Below are 20,706 nucleotides of genomic sequence, written 5' to 3' on the forward strand. Positions count from 1 at the left end.
CCAAACCAAGCCTCAAATAGGCTTTCAAAGTGCCAACAAAAAATATGCAACCAAGCAAAGTGTGTCAATGTTGTTTGTGAATGTGTCGTCATTACTGTTTTGGTGTTGGTAAGAGTGTCTCGGATGAGGTAATATTATGATCACGTTGAGACACTTTTCTTGAGGTTTCCTACTTGCTTCTACTGCACCATTACTTCAGACCACGATATGTGGTTCATTTTCCAAATAGTTCCTGGCAGAAAACTAGACATCCATGCGCAATTCCGCTTTTTATGAAGGTGATGATCTGCTGACAAGAGGATATGGAGGGAAGAATGGATTTAAATCTCTGCATCAAATCCTTAGAAAATCAAATATCCATGAGACTAACTAATTGACCTGGAGCCCGAAATATCTTCTTCTTAGGAGTAAGCAACATTCAATGGACATCTGGAGATTGTTGAGATATATGTTTTAAAAACATTAATTAATTTCCAAATGTTATTCTCACAATTGCAATAACATTCAATGGACATCTGTGCACACTGATTTGAATCGCATCAGAGATTTGATAGGAAGTCTGCTTAGTATATCATACAAAATTGCAACCTCACCGAAAAAACTTAAACCAGTACCCCCATTGCAGCTTTGTATGGAAACCATCTTCTTCTTCTGGTTTTTCACTTTTAATTTTAAGATCCTTTCTCTGGTTTGTTTCTCTTATTTGTAGCAAAGCAACTTTTTATTTCTGGTAATTGCCTAGACGGGGGAGGAGAAGAAGAACCGGTTCAAAGGGACTATGATACTGATAAGGGGTATACGGGATAAGGATATCCAGTTTGGCACGTAAGGGGCATTTTCAATGGACTCAACAAATCTTTAAATCTTGGATTTGTTTCATTTTGCCTCACTATAAACTCAACAACGTGAAAAACAAGTGGACAAACCCACAAATTTATTTTATTGGTTTGTTGAGTGTGGACGAAGAAGAGATGCGCGTTTGATTTAGAACAGTGCGAACGAAGTCCAACCACTGGCAGGTGCAGAAAAACCTCGCGGATTTAGTTTACCCGCAAGCGGGTAATGAAAATCGCCAGCGAGCTTATATCAAACGCCATCAACTATATCTCACGGCTACAAATTCTCATGATCAAACGGGTAGAATTTTGAGCTCTATAAATACTCCTCACTTCAACTCCAAATTCACATATTCTACACCTTTAGTCTCTTTACTCTCTTATTTGAGCTTAAAAAAAAAATCCTCACTTCAACAAGTTGTCGAAAGATATCTCGACCCTTGTTACTTCGGCGAGCTCCGTACACTGCAGAAAAATATGAAACGATTTGAAGAAAGTAAGTTTTTTTTATTAACTCAACTTGTTTCAACACACTATCCATGCATGGGCGAATTTCTGGGTGGTTAATGGCAACACATCTTATACCAATGATAATACTTCCATTCTTGCTCGAACTTCCAAGAAGAATAAATATAGATCTGGTACTGCTAGCAAATGAGCTAAAACTCAAAGATAAAAACCTGCTAAACATTGTTCATCCTGTGACAACTATGGACATTTTCAATAAATAAAGAGTTTCAAAATCCCTATTAAAAACAAATGGAACAACAACGCTGCAATTAAAAACAAATGATACAGAGTTTCAAAATCCCTATTACAAAGCATGCAACCTGGGTGATTAGCAATTTTTTTCCTATATAAGGATTCATTTAGGCTTAATCTGTTATGACAGAAAAGCCACAAGAAAGATTTTATTTTTTGTGGACATTTCAGTTTCCACAAGTATTTCCAGTCCAAGTTGGGTGGAATGTTGCCCAAACTTTTAGAAATAAAATGGTTGTATGCCTCTTTAACAGTGACACCTCCGCTTTTACCTTCAGACCAAATGAGTTGGTCTTTTGTCCCTTCACTACCATTAATTGGCACCGCCTTAATATCTTCTGCCACCTGTTGTGAAAATAAAATTGTCAATAGCATTCAAATTCCAGCATCTGTTTTGAGTATCAATAATATCTTTCACCTTCAAATTCGGTAACTCGACATTATTCTCAACAACAATAGAAGATAAAGGCAAATTATAAAACCAAGCATCATTCCACAGATCTACATTTGATCCATCCTCTATGTTCCATCTAAGGCATTCTTTAATAGCATCCATCCCTTTGAGAATGCTTCTCCAACTAGCAGAGCATCTCTTTTTAGCATCACAAGTCCAAAAATCACAACCCGAGTAATATTTAGCCTGTAAAAGTTTAGTGACATCAGAATCAGGATTAGATGAGATCCTCCAAGCCATTTTTGCCAATAAAGCTTCATTGTTCACCTCTAAATATCTCACTCCTAAGCCACCAAACTCCACAGGCCAACAAACTTTCTCCCACCGAAGCTTATGTAAGCTTTTTTTTATCCTTATCGCCCCCCACCTCCCCACCCCACCCCCCCACCCCCACAAAAAATTCTTTTTATATTTGTTTATTGTATGTAGTAAACCCTGTGGGAGTTTCAACATAGACATCGCATGATTGGACACTGGGTCAAGGACAGATCAAATCAAAGTTGTTCTACCAGCTAAATTTAGAGTTTTGCTTTTCCATCCTTGCATCCTCTTTGCTAGTTTTTCAGCAAGATCATTGTAAGTATTAACACTAATTCTTCCCCATTGGAGGGTATACCAAGATACTTACCTGGATCTTTTGTTACTTGAAATTTGAGAGCAACAGCTATCCTTCTTGAGAAACTTTTACCCAAATTAGCCGAAGTTAAGAGCGTGGATTTGACATCATTGATTTTTTGCCCCGACCATCTGCAAAACTTATCAAGAATAGCCCTTAAGTTGCATGCATTCTTATAAGAAGACCTGAGAAAAAAAGTGCTATCATCAGCATATAAGGAATGAGAAATCACTGGAGCTCCCTTAGCAACCGAAATTCCAGTGATATCCTTTTTCTCAAGGCCTTCTTTAATCATTCTAGACATTGCCTCTAAACAGATTATGAACAGAAAAGGGACAATGGATCCCCTTGTCTTAATCCATTTGAGGGGGTGAAACTCTTGCTAGGAGATCCGTTTATCAATACCTGAAAAGACACCGTCTCAATACACTTCATAATCCAATGAACAAAAATATTATCAAATCCCAAACATTTATTCAATAGTTTAACAAGAAAAAACCAATTGACCCTATCATATGCTTTATCAAAGTCTAATTTGAGAGCCATCCAACCCTTTTCCCCTTTTTTATGCTTGAAAGATTGAATAATCTCGTTGCATATCACTGTAGAATCAAATATCGACCTACTAGCCACAAAAGCATGTTGATTATGAGAAACGATCTTATCTAACAAAGGTCTTAACCTGTTAGCTATAATCTTGGTAATAATTTTCATAGAGAAATTGCAGAGAGTGATTGGTCTATAGTCCTTAATCATGGTGGGACAAGAGGTCTTAGGTATCAGGGCAATGTATGTCTTATTAAGCCTAGGGTCCAGCTGACCAGTTCGAAAAAAATCAGAAACCAATTAAACGACATTATTACCAACATGCTCCTAGTACTTCAAAAAAAAGAACCCTTGTAATCCATCAGGTTGCAGGGGCTTTATGAGACCCAAGTTGTTTTATTGCCAATTTGATTTCTTTTATGGTCACATGCCTTATCAACCTAGAGTTATCATTCATAGTAATAACAGATGGAAGAGCCTTTCAATGGAAACCACGTCACATTCATTCATAGTACTGGAAAATAAACTTGAAAAATGATCTACAATATGATTCTCGATTTCATTCAAGTCTTATAACCATCTACCATTATTGTCCTTAAGCCTAACTAGCATGTTCCTACTTCTTGTAACTAGAGTAGAAGAATGAAAAAACTTTGTATTGAGATACCCTTCAAGTAACCAACTAACTCTAGATTTCTGCTTCCAAAAAATTTCCTCCATCCTGAGAAAATTTAAGTAGACAGACAAACAGTTATTCATATAAGCTTTATTAGAATCAGTCGGATTACTATCAAACTTGGACTGAGCTTCATTCAATTCCTGTAAAGATTTTTCAATATTAGCATTCAAATTACCAAAAACCTTTTTATTCCATATCTTGGGGTCTTTTTGAAACTGATCTACAGAATGAAAGTAGTTCTGTTGAATACCATTCACTGGATTAAAGTTCCAAGCTTTTTTAACTACTTCCGTAAACCTAGAGTCCTCAGTCCATACATCCTCTAGCCTATAAGGTCTTGGTTTGAAAATTCTCTTAGGTTCAAGATCAATCAACAAAACTCTGTGATTAGAATCATAATAAGGTAGATGAATTACCTGAGCATTAGGGAAACGGCTGCACCATTGAGTGTTTGCGAGGAATCTATCAAGCCTTTCTTTAATGTTAGCCATTCCCACTCGCTTATTGTTCCAAGTCCATTTTGGGCCATGGGCGCCCAAATCAATCAAACCACATTGATTCATCACATTCTTCAACTCCTCAACCTTGTTCGCCTACGGAATTCTACCTCCATGCTTCTCTTGAGCACTTGCAATTGTATTCAAGTCCCCCATTACCATCCAGTCAGCATTGTAAATGTCATCTATACCATTCATTTCTTCCCAAACTCTCTTCCGATTTACCTTATTGGTACTTGCATATAGAAGAGAGAATCCATGGATTCTGAAGTTTTGCAGTCACCACAGCATGCACCGACCACATCGACTGAGATGTAGCTTGTATCTCCACTTCTTCTTCATTCCACAAAAGGCACATACCTCCCGAAAAACCACACGGCTCAACAGTAATTGATTTGTTAAACCCTAGCTTCTTCATCAATTATGTAGCATGCTCCGTTATAGTTCTAGTCTCCAATAAAGCAACAACACTCGGTTTATGCTTTTTAATAAGTTGCTTCATGACCCTTCTAAAAGAGGGTCTTGCCAGACCTCTGCAATTCCAAGTTAATATCTTCATACTAAAATCAGAGAACAAAGAAAAGTGGTTATTATCAGCAGCACACTCATTGGCCCGAACCAGCTCCTCCATGCTCCTCATCTCTTGATTCATCTCCACCATTGGGCAGAGTCTTATCTTGAAAATCCTCTGGACCCCTTGCTCCAAATCCAACCTTGTAGTGAATTTCGTCTCGAACCTCAACAGTCTTTTTGAGCTTTTTATGATTGTTGGGGTCTCCACCATTGGAGGAATGATTGCTTCTAATATTGTTTCCTCTTCCACATCTTTGACACACATTCTATCCCGACTCTCTCTTCCCTTAGAAGCTCCATTGGGTCTTCGTGAGGACAATTGGATGGAGAAATTCTGATTGGGTTCAAAGTTGTCTGGATGCGCGCCAAAGATCCATACACATTCACTAGTTCTGGAGCATTCACCAGCTGAGGAAGACTTGTTATTAGCTGCCTTAGGAGTTGATTGACTTCCTCCATTAACTGGAGCATCTGATCCAACCTTGTTTCCTGATCCATTATCATTTCTACCAAACCGTTTTGCATAGCCACCAGCTCCTCCTGAGCTCTTTTCACAGACAAATCTTCCACCATCCACTCCTCCACTAACAACATTTGTGAGGATTGAGAAAAGAGATTCAGAGGTATTCTTTGACTTTTCATGATGCTCAATATTTGTGTGCTTCAACTGATTTCTGCGCTTGCCTTTATAAGCACCATCCTTGGTATTTATTGAAACCCCATTATTTCCATTTTCCTTTAAACCAGCTCCATTATACTCTATCATGGGAGTTACAGAATCCATACCATTTATATCGTTTGAATTCCTATCAAGTCATCAGTTTCAATTACGGAAAAGGTATTAACATTATTTCTCCTTAATAATCTGAAACTGTCATTCCTCATAGCATTCTTGCCACCCATAATATCCTGACCCTTTGTGTTCTTGACCACTGTGACTTTTTCACCACTGTCTATCTGAACTGTAGAGCCCTTTGATATTTGCTTGGACTGTGTCACCAGATTGTCATTGCCTGGACCATGAGCTGCATGACCCTTATTCTTTTGTCTATTGACAACTTGCCACTGACCTTCCTTTGTCTCTTTGTTATGCTTACTCTGACTATTGGCACTTTTAACCTGCTGGTGCGCATAAACTCTTCCTCCATTCTTGGCATTCTTGCTTTTTTTGTTTGCGACAAGCATCTAAGGACCAAAGTTTGTCGTAGCCTCCTGCTTCCCTGCACCATCAACCACAACCTGGGGACTGACATTAGAGACATTAATAGATTGTAAACTAGGACAATTATCTTTTTTATGGGTAATTTTCCCACATTGAAAACAAATTAAATTGATACCCTTATATTCTAATTTCTGTGTAATAGCACCAAATCTAATCTTTGTTTTCAGAGTAACATTAGTATCTATTTCAATACATAACCTTGCAAATCTGCCCCTCAAAACAAGTTCTGTTGTTTATCTATTTTAACAAGTTTTCCTAACTTACTAGCAACATCAGAAAGTACATGCTCATCATAGTACTCCAAAGGCAACTCTGGTAACCTTACCCAAACTACCGTCCTATTAATCGATGACTCTGATGGCCTGAAATTTGCAGACCATCTCATCATGGCAAGATGGTGATCATTCACAAACCAAGGACCTTATAACAAAGCATGCTTGAAATCTTCAGGTAAATCAAATATAAACAAGAAAAAATCTGACCCTAAATCTAAAATTTCAATCTTACCGGATGGGTTCCATAGTTCACGAGCTATAATTGAAATATACTTGTAGCCAACAGTCTTACCCACCACTTTACCTATCAAACAATTCTTCCAAGGTTGAATTAATCTTATTTTTGTCTGTCCGTCAATCTTCACAAACGAATTTCATCATTTACATCATTACTTTCCGCTTATGTCATACTCTCTTCATTTCCCTGATCGACCAAGTCTTCTTCAATATCTTTGAGTCTCCAAATTTAAAAAAATTCATTCCAATCTGTTTCCTTTGGATTCACAGCATCTTTATAAGACCTTGAGAAATTAGGTCTAAATTGACCCTTTACTTTTTCAGAAATTGAATCGTTCACCTCTTTATCAATCGACCATTCTTCCTCTGTAATCATCACCACATCATCTCCTGTATTGATACCTTCGTTATTGTAATGATTTCCTCCCGAATCTATTTCATTATTCTGAATTCCATTCCCTGAATAGTTCTTGCTATTGTTAAACATTGAGCAAAAGAAAAATGACTCGGAGCACCGAGTTAGTCTCCCGTTTCACGCTCTTTCTCTCTCTTATGCTATCGATTAATCTTTTGTTAAGCCTTCTTGCTCCAAAAAAATAGGTGAGGCAACTTGTTTAAATGGCTGCGAAAAATCCTCGTGTCATTCTTGTCTTCTATGTATCTCTAATACAAGTCAATTTATATCTGATTTTGGTGCTTCCCCGTCATTAATTGTGAGTCCAAAATGTAATGCCTCGATGTAGCTATCAATGCTTCTTGTGGTCTTTGTAGAAATTGTCCTTGCCTGAACATGATCAATGGAAAGTTCTACTTAACTAGTTAAAAACAATATGTGCTTATATAAATGTTAGAGCATTGTTCGGTCGAACTCACAAGTGTTGTTATCTCAAGCTTGTTATCAAATTTAGTTGTTCAAAACTATATTTTGATTTCTAGTTTGCATTTAGTCAAGTATCGGATTAGGATATAAGTGTGTAGTTGAGTATCGGATATCACTGCGGTAACTACAAGAAAACTTGGCTTTAACGACTATTTTCTTACCAACTGCCGTGAGTGGAACTATTCAGCAACAATCTTTTGTAACTAAAAACAACTCTGGTTGGCACAAAACCTCTAACCTCCATTTTTTCAGCAACGAAAGTTGTTGGAAGTCTTTACTGAAAATAGTTTAACAACCGAAATATCATATTTGTTGTTATTAGCCTCCAGACACCAAGATCGGGTAACCAAAAAGTACCCTCGAAGGTATACATTTTTTGTCACTTGCCTTGCCTACCAAAATAGTATGTTGGTAGAAACTTATACTAACCATCAAGTTATTGGCATTGGTAGTAGAATTCAGCGACGAGAGTTTGGCAACCATAAAGGACAACATAAGGTAAATACTTCAACCTGCTGTGTGTATCCGCCAAGTTAATCTGTTGGTAGACATTTATACCAACTCAGCAGTTCATTGGTGTTGTTAGCAGATTACAACCACCATAATATGATAACTTCTAAGGTTGTTGGATTATTGAGCATGCAAAGACGTTAACGTCTAAAAGGTTCTTTCTTTTGTGCGTGGTGTCTACAACGTAACTACGATAAATACGAGTCAAAACCCACATGAAGTTAGATATTGGTGAACTAAATTCTTAAGTTTTATTGATACTAATTATGAAAAAATAGGGAGTCGTTCGAATGACCAAAATATGGATGATTATACTAAATAAACAAGATTAAAACATCCACAGATAGAATAAGGCTTCGAAATAACCTCCTAAATACATATAAATCCTTAGGTTGATCAACTAATTCTCTTTTTAATCAAGTAATTGTAGAGATGTCAGCCTTGATTTCCTCAAAAATGTGACATACTCACTTGTACATATTGATGAACTAAAGCAAAATATGATGATTCATAACTTTACGTATCTGTTTAATTAAGGCATATATAAGTTTGAACTAAATCTGTTAACATATATATCTAGGCTTATAACAACCCTGGATGCTTGAACTAAATAAATTAACATATATAGATATGCTTCTAGTTAGGAATAAGTCAAAAGGATTAAATTTCCAATTTCTACAATTCGATCTACACGAATTTGTTTAAATTATACATGAAAATAGTTGTTCAAGCAGCCAAGAAACTGTCTGACACCTTTGCTCTATATCAATTTCGTTTTCAAAATTTCTTCGGCTTCGATTGCCTTGCATAAGCGCAACAACAAACAAGTTTACATCTTTACTGATGAGTTGGAAGCCACAACACAACTTATCTGCATCTCGATTATTGAGGTTCAATATTTCTTCTTGAAATCTCTGTAATACGTTTTCCCAAAAAGTGATTTGTTGTTATTGTGCACGATTGATATTATTTATTGTAATAAACACATAATTCTCGCGAATTTAAATGAATCCATATTCAAATAAAGTTAATCTGCGACCCCAAACTGCCATGTTGAACTTACCTAGTGAAAGAATGAATATTGAAGTGAAGGTGTAAGTTGACATGAAATTGGAAATCAGTATTATTATAGGCTAATGAATTTAGGACCGTTGGATGGGATATACTGGCGGTCGATTCGTCACCGCTGGCAGGTGTATCTTAATCGCTCGGTCTGATTTGGCGGAATTACATTTCTTTCCATATGCATGGTTGTACAAATCCCTGAAATCATGTTTCTTACATGAATCAGTTTTCTATCAAATCCTCCATACGAAGTCCGACCCTTCTCCCTTAAAATTTGATGGGAAACTTATTAAGGGATTTATGGACCCATTTTTTTTTAACTCTAACCCCCGTATATATACAATTTTAAGATTATTAGGGTAATGCCAAACAATATATAGACTTTAAAACAAAATAATTCTATGAATTCTAAGAATTTTAACTGAGTTACCAAACACGCGGGGATTTATATGAATCCTAGGATTATAAACACAAACACACACACCATGAATGAAAAGAGAAGCACATATTCTTCTCCATCCGTGTGAATCTACAAAACTAAATCTATACCGTTTAAAAGTTTCCTAATCCGTTTAACCATCGTTCGATCTTTTTTACAAAAATCTAAATAATTTTTCTTCACCTTTCCTCTTCCTCTTCCCCTTTCTCTTTTTTTTCTCTCTCTCTAAACTGCGCATACCTCTACACTCAACTCATCCTTCTTCAATCACAGATCTACTCGTCAATTGACTGGTAACAAATAGATATACTGGATGCATCCAGATTTGATTACAGAGAATACAAACTACCATTCAAGATGAGTTTCTTCCCTTTATCTCTTCTTTAGATTTTGTTGGATCGAAAACTGATTTGGTTTAAAGAAGTATTTTCTTGCTTGGATTTTTTTTTTTTTTTTGATGATTTTGTAGCTTTGGTGCGGAAGATTATGCTGGACTTGCTAAAGCTTTCAAGGTCAGTTTTTTCTTAAATTAAAAATCAAATTCTCGTTGATTTGTAGGATTATTTTTTTGCTGATTTTGTCGTCAAGCTTCAGACTTTTTTTTGACAACATTCTGATGTTATTAAAAATAGTATAAAAGTTGATGTTGCTTCCATCGAAATAGACGATGAACGGAGAGGTTGAAAAAGAGATCTGAGTCCTCAAATGGATAAAAAGGATGGGTTTGTGGTGGATTCGAGTTTCATGAAGTTTTGACAGGGTTTTCAAGCCGTGAAATGAACAACAAGATAGTTTATGTGTACAAGGTGATGAATGGTTTTGATTGAGGTATTTTTCAGAGTTATGACGGGATTATCAGTGATGGGTTATGCTTGTAACCATATTAATTTGCACGTAATGAGAAAGACAACAAGTATAGCAGAGTTTCCTCCATCAACAGCTTGCGAAATGCACATTAACTATTTGTGAAATGCAGACTACGCTCCACGACATCTCTATAAGTAGTGGCAAAAACGGTTGGAACCCAAAAGCCGTGAACAAGGGTGAGTGGCGGGATCTACGCCAGCCTCGGCGGCGCTCGCCACCGAAGGGACACGAAGCTCCACGTCTTCAGAATCTTCTGACACAACAGGGATAGCCGGCGCATTGACAACAGGAACATCAGTCTGCTTTTCCGAAAGAGCAGAAGAACCGCTACCATCCATCCGAGCACGTTTGGAAAACCCGTCTCCACTGGGGACTACGCGCCGCGCGGCGTCTATGTCAGGTTTCGCAGTTTCCTTGCGCTTTTTACCCATATCCCAACGCCAGTGATGAAGCTTTAGCACAAAAAAAAAAGAACAAAAGAAAAGAGAGAGAGGGGAGACTAACCTCGGGAATCGAAGAATCAGGCGGGATGTCAGTAGGTTTAGGATGAGACGCAGAAGAGCTAGAAGATGACTCGGAATTACTAGTAGAGCCTGAAAAACGAGAGATGAGTACCATTGTGGAAAAACAACTTAGATTTATAAAAAAAAAGGAGGAAGAGAGAGGGGAAATAAAGAAAAATGATAAATACGAAGACACATATTAAATGGGAAGTTACCTGCAGGATCATTAACGGTTAGTGACACGTGGGATGATGACCCACCAAAAACCGATCGATTAGACCCAGACGGGCTCATTGATTGCAGAACGGCACTGGAAGACACCGGAGGTTTTCCCCTAACACGGACAGTTTCTTTCGGAAGAGGATGAACTGACGATACGTGAAGACGAGAAGACACCAACCAGAACCCTTACGAAGTTCGACCCCAAGGTCCCTTAATTGATCTACAAATGAGGGAGTTGGACTGCTGCTCACATCCCTGGGAGGTTGTGACGCGCTTCTCCGATGACCCTGTCGAGGCTGTAAGGGAGAGGAGCTAGCAGAAGAACAAGGGTGCGGAGCAGACGATTTGTCTGCCTCTCGTTTAGCCTTCTTTGCAAGGCTCTTCGCAGTCTAGTCACTCTCAGGCATATTCAAATACTCTTCCATTACATAAGAAGGTGCCTACCACCCCGAAGTGATTAGGATGGGGAACTTCCTAAGAGTAATTCCCGTCATTTATATAATTAAAGAGTAAAGGGGCGACGACAAACAACAGACGAGTATAAAAATAAAAAACAAGTACCTGCGACGCCAAAGGGTTAGCAGACGGCTTTACTTCTATCCGAGGAGGCTTACGATCAGAAAATGATTTTGAATCCTTCTTTGGATTTGCGGGCTCAGGACCCTCAGGAGGAGCCCAATAAATCACCAGGGGTTCCAAAGAGAGACCTTTAGTGGCTGGAACGAGGCAGTGCTCAGCAGCTACGACATCATCAAGTTTAATTCGGCAAGATGCATGAAGTGTCTGAAGGTATTTAACAGACAGGTCACGGGGAGGAGATGATTTGCGCAAAAAAAATAATCAAAGCTCGACGTCTTAAGAGATCATGGTACTCGTGGGCCCTTTCAGTAACCGCTAAGGGGCGCGCGGGAATAGGCTGCTTGAATGAAAAGTTGATCCCTCGATCAGACAGACGCGTCGCCCCCTTAAAGACAAAATGATCAAAACTAGCGATAACATTCCTAATATCAGAGCTTTCCAAAGGAGGAAACCTATGGGGAACCCCCTGATCAAACCTAACTTGCCGAGCTGCACGATAAGGGTTATAAGACATGGCGATAAACTTTCCAGGGTGGAAACCAGGGAGATAATCAGGCAACACGGCCATCGCCGAGTCGAAATCTGCCTTTGTCGGCAGCTTCATCGAGTCTAACTCCGTGACAAAAAGCACAGTAAAATCATAATGCTGTGGACCTGATCGACCGTCTTGGTAAGGAAATGGTGCAAAGTCCTTAGCCACGTCCAATTGCTTGCAAACATCGCCCTTGGGTATTTTCCCCTTAAGATCCCAAAGGTCCATCCACGGGTTGCCGTATACAACGGGGACCCTCTTGACCGAATCATCGTCTTGCCTAACATCCTCCTTACGGTGAATCACTATCTCATTAGGATCAGGCACACATGGAGGAACATGCTCACAATACCACGCTTGCATGAAGGAAGTCGGGATATAAGTTTCAATCTTGTGAGACGAACCCACTGTCTGAAGGTCCTGACAGAACAAGTATAGATGGCGATAAAATCCACCTAAGAACATCGGTGCAAGCGGGAAAGAGACGCTGCGAGACAGCAACACCGACATCGGCACGAGTTCACCCTTAATGGTATCTTGGGGACTGTGTTCAAACACATCATGACAAAGCCAAAATAAGATAAAAACGGCCAACTCCGTGCGGGGATTTTTCTCTTTTCGCTTGGGGGAGGAACTTTTCCATCAACTACTTGCGGAGCCCAATACTTCATCCAAGGAGGAAAGGAAGCACGACGATTGGTTTTAGTAACCCATTCAGGACCAGCCTCTGTTGAAGGAGCTGACGAGCCATGAATCGCCTCATATGCGCGGACAGAGCTAGATAGTAGTCGCTCGCCCGTTGGGCGTGTCGAAGGAACCTTCTTCTCTTCAACCCACTTAGCCTTCCCCTTCACAACATGTGAAGATGCCCCTTTTTTGTCTGATCCAGCAAATTTTTTCCCCTCACTTTGCTTCGACAATACCTGGTCTTTCTACACCAATTCACGACGGCGATCGTGCTTACATTTCAACAAATAAGTACACAACTTTTTGTCCTCGTCGTTCAGCGCTCCATAGACATCCGCTTCGTCATACGACTGACTACCGTGGATTGGTATCCCTGTAAGGGTGACTACATCCTCTAGAACGATGGTTGCTTCTACCCATGCTGTAAAAAGAGTGTGAACATAAGGCCAACGACAAAAAATCCGTGTTATATCACGTATACATCTCTTCACTTCCCGCTTAAGAGAAGAGTTTATAACTTCGTTGATACCCGTTCTACGAAGGGCAGCCGCGTGACTATGATTGGAGCTTATGTAGGATGCCCGATACGGCCACACCGGATGAGTTTTTGACTTGGACCGAATATCAATAAGGGGAAGATCATAGTCGCCACGATGAATAGACATTTGCGACACCGTTTTAAATGCAAAAGTATCCATAGTCTCTGACTCGAGTTGCATGAGCCATCCAGGGGCAGAAGGATAAGGCATACATGAAGATTTAGAAGGAGAGGAACTGAGACATCGTCAAAAGGAAAAACGCGTTTACCTCCGCGGAGCTCCCTTAGCCTCAGCGCGCGTTTCAGAGCGGACCCGCTTGTAAACTCCGCGATTGTATAAGGTTTACCATCTGCTGGAGGAGGTAAATAAACTTCATCCTGCTTCGGGTACTCGGTCTCCTCGGAACCTTCATTCACGGTCCTTTCAGATTTGATAGGTGCATTATTTGCACTAGTTTGGTACTCTAGTGCTATGGTTTGTTGGTATTTTTTGTATCATTATGCTTTGAGTTTGTTAGGTATTTGAGGCTAACCAAAAGGAAGTGGAACTCGCTCAAATTCGAGATTTCTTCACATCACCTTGAAGAGGACCAAAAGTCGAAGAAAACAGCGTAAGAATGTAGCGATTCCGACGTCGCATGAAAATGTTATGAGCATTTGAAGCGAGTCGAAGTTGCGACAAACTGAGACAACACAGAATTTCTATTGACACCCCATCACATGTTAAGGGGCTAACAAACTTCAAAAGAAGACTGAACTGTCAGTCTTGGGAAACTGACAGCTGAATAGTGATTATAAAAGTATCGTTGGCGGTAAGATTACGAAGATGCAGATATCTCGAGCCTGGAATGGAGAATACGAAGATAATGGTAGCAATGGCCGATATCAATGGAGCTCGACATTCAGTGGTGTTTAGATGACGAAGAATAACTTGCTGCTGATATTTTATCACGATGAAGGGAGTCTACGGCAAGGAGTGAGGGGTCTGTTGCTCGATGAAAGAACATGGAAGTGCTGCTGATAATGTCAAAAAGAGTTCGAGCAGGATAAACTTAGGTTTACTCATATGTCGAGGATGGAGTGGCTGTTAAAGCTCGGTGATGAAGCAGTGACGGGCTGATGGTGTTTGTGATGATATTAACTCGAGAATGGGAGCTCTTTTGTTGTTGCATGGCAGTTGAGCTCGAGAAAAGTATATATGGCAGCGATATCAGTGTTACCATGGATCGATGTTGCTGTTGATGGATGGAGAAGTGCTGTAAAGAGAAGCTCGATTATGGAAAGTGAGAATGAAGAGTGGAAGGATGTTGTTACTGCCAATCGTGGCAGTGGGAGATGATCAGGGACGAAATGAAGCTGAACTGTGATAATGAAGCTTGGTGATTGTTGGGTGTATGTTGTCGACGAGATCGAGTTAAGAAGGAGAGATGGAGTTTGGTGTTGTTGTCATTAGTTTCCATCTGTGGCTGCTGATGCTGGGATTGATCTGCATAGAAGAACTCGAGGGAGATGCTGTGGTTTCTGTTGCTGCAGTGACTGCGGAGAACCAATGGATATGATGAAGTTTAACAGTGGGAGTGAAGCTCAGACGAGTTGGACGACGTACTGGTGCTGAGAAGATTGGATGCAGTAGTGTTTTGGTGCTGACAGGGTTCGTCGAGAGTTTCATGTTTCAGTCATAGAAGTCATGGAACAATACAGTCAGAAAACCTCACCGTACAACAACTCAGAGGAACCTACGTACTGGTTTTCCTACCGTACCTAAACTCAGGTGAACCAACGGACCAGTTTTACAACCGTAGGAAGGAAAGAAAGAATTGCCGAGAAATAATAAAATTCCTACCGTCAGTTCCGTGGTGCTGACATGAAAATGGGTTGGACTTCTCTAATCCATGTGGCCCATCTATGCTATGTTAGGAATTCTTTATGACGACCAACAGGTAGGGGTGTAAATTTTGCCCGGCAGCCCGAGGCCCAGTACCGTCCGCCTTGTCCCATGACAGCCCATGGGTGACCGTGGCCCTTTACGGGCTGGCCCGACCTAGCCCATTTAAATAAGAGGGCGGGCATAGGCCACAATTCAAATTTTCTTGCCCGGCCCAATACCCTCCCTATTATCCCGTCAATGCTACCCGCCAGTGTTATCCATTTACCTAGCTTAAGTGACTGTTCCAATTTTGTTTTATCCTAGAATATACTTGGTACGTATACTTAATACAGTCAACCCTCATAGTTTTCATATGTATTTCTTAACTTTTATTTCATAGGAGTCTAATTTTGTTAACCATATAGAGAAAATATTGAGCAAAATCTAAGGCACTTTCCTTTTCTGATGATTCAATTCAGGAAAAATTATAGGAAGTTTGGTTTATCTTATTCTCATCTCAATTCTCGTATTTGATTATTAATTTTAAGTAAAACTTGTGTATTATTACTACTTTCTTTTTATTTTTAACAATATATATGTATAATATATATTTGTTTGTAATATTCAAGGCCCTCCCGGCCCTACCCGCCCGAGCCCAAATTACAAAACAGGCTTGGGTAGGCCATGGTACTTACTGTAGATAAATAACCCTGCCCGCCCGGCCCTTTTAATTTCATGGATAAGAGATGTTCCGGCCCGCCCTATACCGTCCCATTTAATAAATAGGCCGGGCTGCCCGGCCCGGCCCAATTTACACCCCTACCAACAGGGGGCGTGATTTACAAAAGGATGGAAGCACGAGAGAGATATCAGATCTTTTATCATTCGTTTTTACGCACAAAAGGAGAGAAGAAGGAGCTTTGGAGTTGGAGATTTCTCCACAACCTAGGATTTGCTCTCAATTTCTTCTTTATTATTTTACATGGGTTTTAAGTAATCCATGAATAACTAAACCCTTTTTATTAGTTAAAGATGTAGTCCTAAGTTGGAAAACATGTTATTCAATTGAAGTATGCATTGTTATTCATTCATAATTTGCTAGTATCGCTTATGTTATACCGTTTATAACTCCATGTATGATTGATTGCTAGTTTGTTTAAGTTGCAAATCAAATGAGCATGCTTTCGTATCTATTGCTAAACCAGGGTTTGAGATCTGGAATTTTCGAATAATCCTTGTTAAAAGTAGCATAATATAGTTGTTAACGACGGGATGTTTCCATACAATTGTATGTAGAAGCGTAACCTAGGTTAAATCCGTGTAGCTCTTGCGCCGTATTGCTTAGAATAACCTCAACTGATAAATATTAGTGCTCTCATTGGGTTAAACTTGAGTGGCTCTTGCGCCAAGTTATTTAGTGAAAAGGATTCAAAGAGTGGCTCTTGCGCCTTTGATGATAATAGGAGTTTTGCCGGAGTAAGCCTGCGATAGGACGCTCTAAGGATATTGATATTGATAGAAAATGAATGTTGAGATTGATTCAGTTGATAACATGTTGGAAGATGGAAGATGAAAACTCTAACCAGTACTTTTTATCTCTGATATTCGTCTTATTCTATTTGCTTTATTTTTATTTAGTTATAATCACAAACAAAACCCCCAGTTTCTATAAGTAATCAAAACAATTTGACAACACATATCTCCCTGTGGAACGAATCTGTTCTTATAACTATACTCTTATTTATAATTGTGAAGTGAAAGAACTTAAATTATTTTTGCGTCGACTGACAACCGGCCAAATTTTTGCGCCGCTGCCGGGGAGGCATAGCGGATTGTTACTTTGTTTTTGATTTCTTATTTTTAGTTTTTAATTTTGTTTTTGAGAATATTATTTCAGGTACTTGATCTCTGGCTCCCAAACGTTGGGATTACCAAAGGTGCGTAGTTTCAACTCGCAGAGGAACAATACTACAAGAACCTCAATCACAACAAGAAGAGATGGTTGGCGGAACGAACAACCAAGACACTGGTAACCAGGGAAACCAAGGGAACCAGGGAAATGGCGGCGCTCCACCACCTCCACCTCCCAAGAGGACACTCAAAGATCTGACATCCCCATCGTTTGATCAACAAAAGTTGTGTGTCAACTTGGAATATTCAATTGAGCTCAAATCTCAGTTGATTCATTGGTTACCAAAGTTCAAAGGGCTTCCATAAGACGATCCAAATCGTCATTTACTATTGTTTCAACATAGGTTGACAAGTTTGAAGCCAACTGGAACTGATCAAGGAAGAGCTTTACTGACAGCTTTTCCATTCTCTTTGATTAATCCTGCGGAAGAATGGTTTTATGGTCTTCCGTCTGGAAGTATCACAACTTGGAACGAGATACAGAGAGCATTTATAGAGAAGTATTTTCCCTCCTCTAAAGCAACAAATATTCGTAAAACAATTAGTGGGATTGAACAAATTACTGGTGAGACTCTTTACGACTACTGGGAACGGTACAAGATGTTGTTAGCGAGATGCGCACATCATCAAATCTCTGAGAAACTCATAGTGCAATATTTTTACGATGGTTTGCTCCAGTCAGAGAGAAATCTTATTGATGCAGCTAGTGGTGGTGCTTTGACAAACAAAACCATTAATGAAGCGACAGAATTTATCGAGAATATGGCTGCAAACACGCAGCAATTCAATACAAGAGGTATGTCAATGAATCAAAAGGTTAATGAGGTTACTTCTTCACCGCACTTAGAACACAGGATTGGTAATATGGAGAAGATGATGCAACAAATGGCCGCAGTACTCATTCCATCTTATGAGGAAGAATATGAACAAGTGAATGCAGTATTCCCAAATCAGCAAAGGCAACGGTATGATCTTTATTCCAATACTTATAATCCAGGGTGGAGAGATCATCCTAATTTTAGTTATGCAAACAAGCAAGCTGCATCCCAAGGACCAGTTTTCAATCGTCCTAGTACGTGGTTTTCAACAACAACAACAACATCAACCACAACCAGTGCAGAACTCAGAATCATCAGAGATGCTTGCTACGATGAAGAATCTAACCACAATGGTGCAAAAGAATAAGCAAACGACTGATGGTGTAATCAAGGAGTTGCAGACACAAATGAGCACCATGGCAGGTAGATTGAACCATTTGGAGACGCAGAATAGTGGGAAACTCCCTTGTCAACCTCTTAACCCAAGAGATTTTGTCAGCGCTGTGACATTGAGAAGTAGTACACGAACTGTGCAACCAGATGATAATGAGAAAAACTAAGACCCTCAGGGGCCGGTATTGGAGAAAGAGATCACTGACTCTTCCCAAACCGGTTGGAGGGTTTGTATAGATTATAAGTGGTACCAAAGAAGTCGGGCGTCACAGTGGTGCCAAATGATAATAACGAACTTGTCCCAACTCGTGTGCAAACCGGTTGGAGGGTTTGTATAGATTACAGAAAACTGAATGCAACCACTAAAAAAGATCATTTTCCTTTACCTTTTATGGATCAAATGTTGGAACGCTTGTCTAGACACTCTCACTATTGATGGTTATTCAGGTTACAATCAGATTGCTATAGCACCTGAGGATCAAGATAAAACTACTTTCACGTGTCCGTTCGGAACATTTGCATATAGAAGGATGTATTTTAGTTTGTGTAATGCACCCGCTACCTTCCAAAGGTGTATGGTAAGTATATTTTCTGAATATGTCGAAAACATTATCGAAGTTTTTATGGATGATTTCAGTGTGTATGGTGATTCATTTAACTTGTGCTTGAATAACCTTACATTAATTCTTAAACGATGTGTTGAGACTAATCTTGTGCTAAATTGGGAGAAGTGCCATTTTATGGTAACTCATGGCATTGTTTTAGGCCATATTATATCTTCTAAAGGATTAGAAGTTGATAAATCTAATATTGATCTTATTCGTGCTCTAACTCCTCCCACTACGGTGAGGGAAATTTGTTCTTTTCTTGGTCACGCAGGATTTTATCGCAGGTTTATCAAGGACTTTTCTAAGGTTGCAGCACCATTGTGCAACCTTTTGCAAAAAGATGTGATTTTTAACTTCGATGAAAAGTGTTTGGTGGAATTCAATCGTATGAAAGAACTTTTGATAACAACCCCTATCATGAAACCACCAAATTGGAGTAATCCATTCGAGCTAATGTGTGATGCTAGTGATTACGCGGTCGGTGCAGTACTGGGCCAGCGTACTGGGAAGTTACCCCATGCCATTTATTATGCTTCCAGAACGTTGAATGATTCTCAACAAAATTACAGGACTACGGGAAAAGAGTTATTAGCAATCGTTTTTGCATTGGAAAAATTTCGTTCTTATTTAATTGGTACAAAAGTTGTTGTATTTTCTGATCATGCAGCACTTAGGTACTTACTTGCAAAGACGGAGGAGAAACCAAGGCTCATTCGATTGATATTACTCTTACAAGAGTTTGATCTCTAAATTAAAGACAAGAAAGGCATTGAAAATACTATTGTAGATCACTTGATTCGTCTTACTGTAGACAAAGAAGTTATCCGTTGCGTGAAAGCTTCCCAGATGAGCAACTTTTCTCAATTGCATTTTCAGAACCATGGTACGCTGATATTGTGAATTATTTAGTGTCTAAAAAAATCCCCAAGAATTTGTCTCATGCTGAGAGGGACAAACTGAAAAATATAGCAAATCAATATATTTGGGATGACCCATACTTATGGAAGCATTGTGTAGACCAAATTATAAGAAGGTGCGTACCCGAATCTGAATATAATTCTATATTGTCTTTTCTCATTCGTACGCTTGTGGAGGACACTTTGGAGCAAAGAGAACCGCTCTTAAGGTACTTGAAAGTGGTTTCTATTGGCCTACTTTACTCAAAGATGCGTATGTGTTTTGTAAAACTTGTGATAGATGTTAAAGAATAGGCAATCTAGGTGCCCGCAATCAAATGCCACAGAAGTTTATTCTTTTTGTAGAACTTTTAGACGTATGGGGTATAGATTTTATGGGACCTTTTGTTAATTCTTTTGGGAAATATTATATCGTACTTGCTGTTGATTATGTGTCGAAATGGGTGGAAGCTAAATCCACCTATACGAATGATTCTAAAGCGGTTACAGATTTTTTAAGGATCAGATTTTTGGAAGGTTTTGAACCCCCAAGGGCCATAATCAGTGATGGAGGAACACACTTTCGAAATAAGTTCTTTCAAGGCTTGTTGAAAAAGTACAACATATCTCACAAGATTTCTACAGCGTATCATCCACAAACAAATGGGCAAGCAGAAGTGTCTAATCGAGAAGT

At 39.3% G+C, this 20,706-nt stretch overlaps 2 protein-coding genes across 5 annotated transcripts; both read right to left on the reverse strand.

Annotated features, from left to right (window-relative positions):
- Positions 1-1,241: 1,241 nt before the first annotated feature.
- Positions 1,242-2,292, reverse strand: LOC113351297. Its single transcript, XM_026595312.1, has 3 exons — positions 2,017-2,292; positions 1,842-1,943; positions 1,242-1,301 (listed from the first exon to the last, which is right to left on the reverse strand). Exons 1-3 carry the CDS (start codon positions 2,290-2,292, stop codon positions 1,242-1,244), a joined length of 438 nt encoding a protein of 145 aa, XP_026451097.1.
- On the reverse strand, positions 1,586-7,293 carry LOC113347933. Of its 4 annotated transcripts, none has more exons than XM_026591628.1 (4): positions 6,693-7,293; positions 4,310-6,183; positions 2,681-2,799; positions 1,586-1,943 (listed from the first exon to the last, which is right to left on the reverse strand). In XM_026591628.1, exon 2 carries the CDS (start codon positions 5,745-5,747, stop codon positions 4,812-4,814), a length of 936 nt encoding a protein of 311 aa, XP_026447413.1. In that variant the 5' UTR covers positions 5,748-6,183; positions 6,693-7,293; the 3' UTR covers positions 1,586-1,943; positions 2,681-2,799; positions 4,310-4,811. The 4 variants fall into 4 exon arrangements, with proteins under 4 accessions (XP_026447413.1, XP_026447412.1, XP_026447411.1 ...); XM_026591627.1 differs by having other exon boundaries at positions 4,310-6,202; XM_026591626.1 differs by having other exon boundaries at positions 2,681-3,073; positions 4,310-7,293.
- Positions 7,294-20,706: the final 13,413 nt, after the last annotated feature.

Source organism: Papaver somniferum, chromosome 2 (genome assembly GCF_003573695.1).
Source record: "Papaver somniferum cultivar HN1 chromosome 2, ASM357369v1, whole genome shotgun sequence".
In the NCBI taxonomy this organism is placed as follows: Eukaryota; Viridiplantae; Streptophyta; class Magnoliopsida; order Ranunculales; family Papaveraceae; genus Papaver; species Papaver somniferum.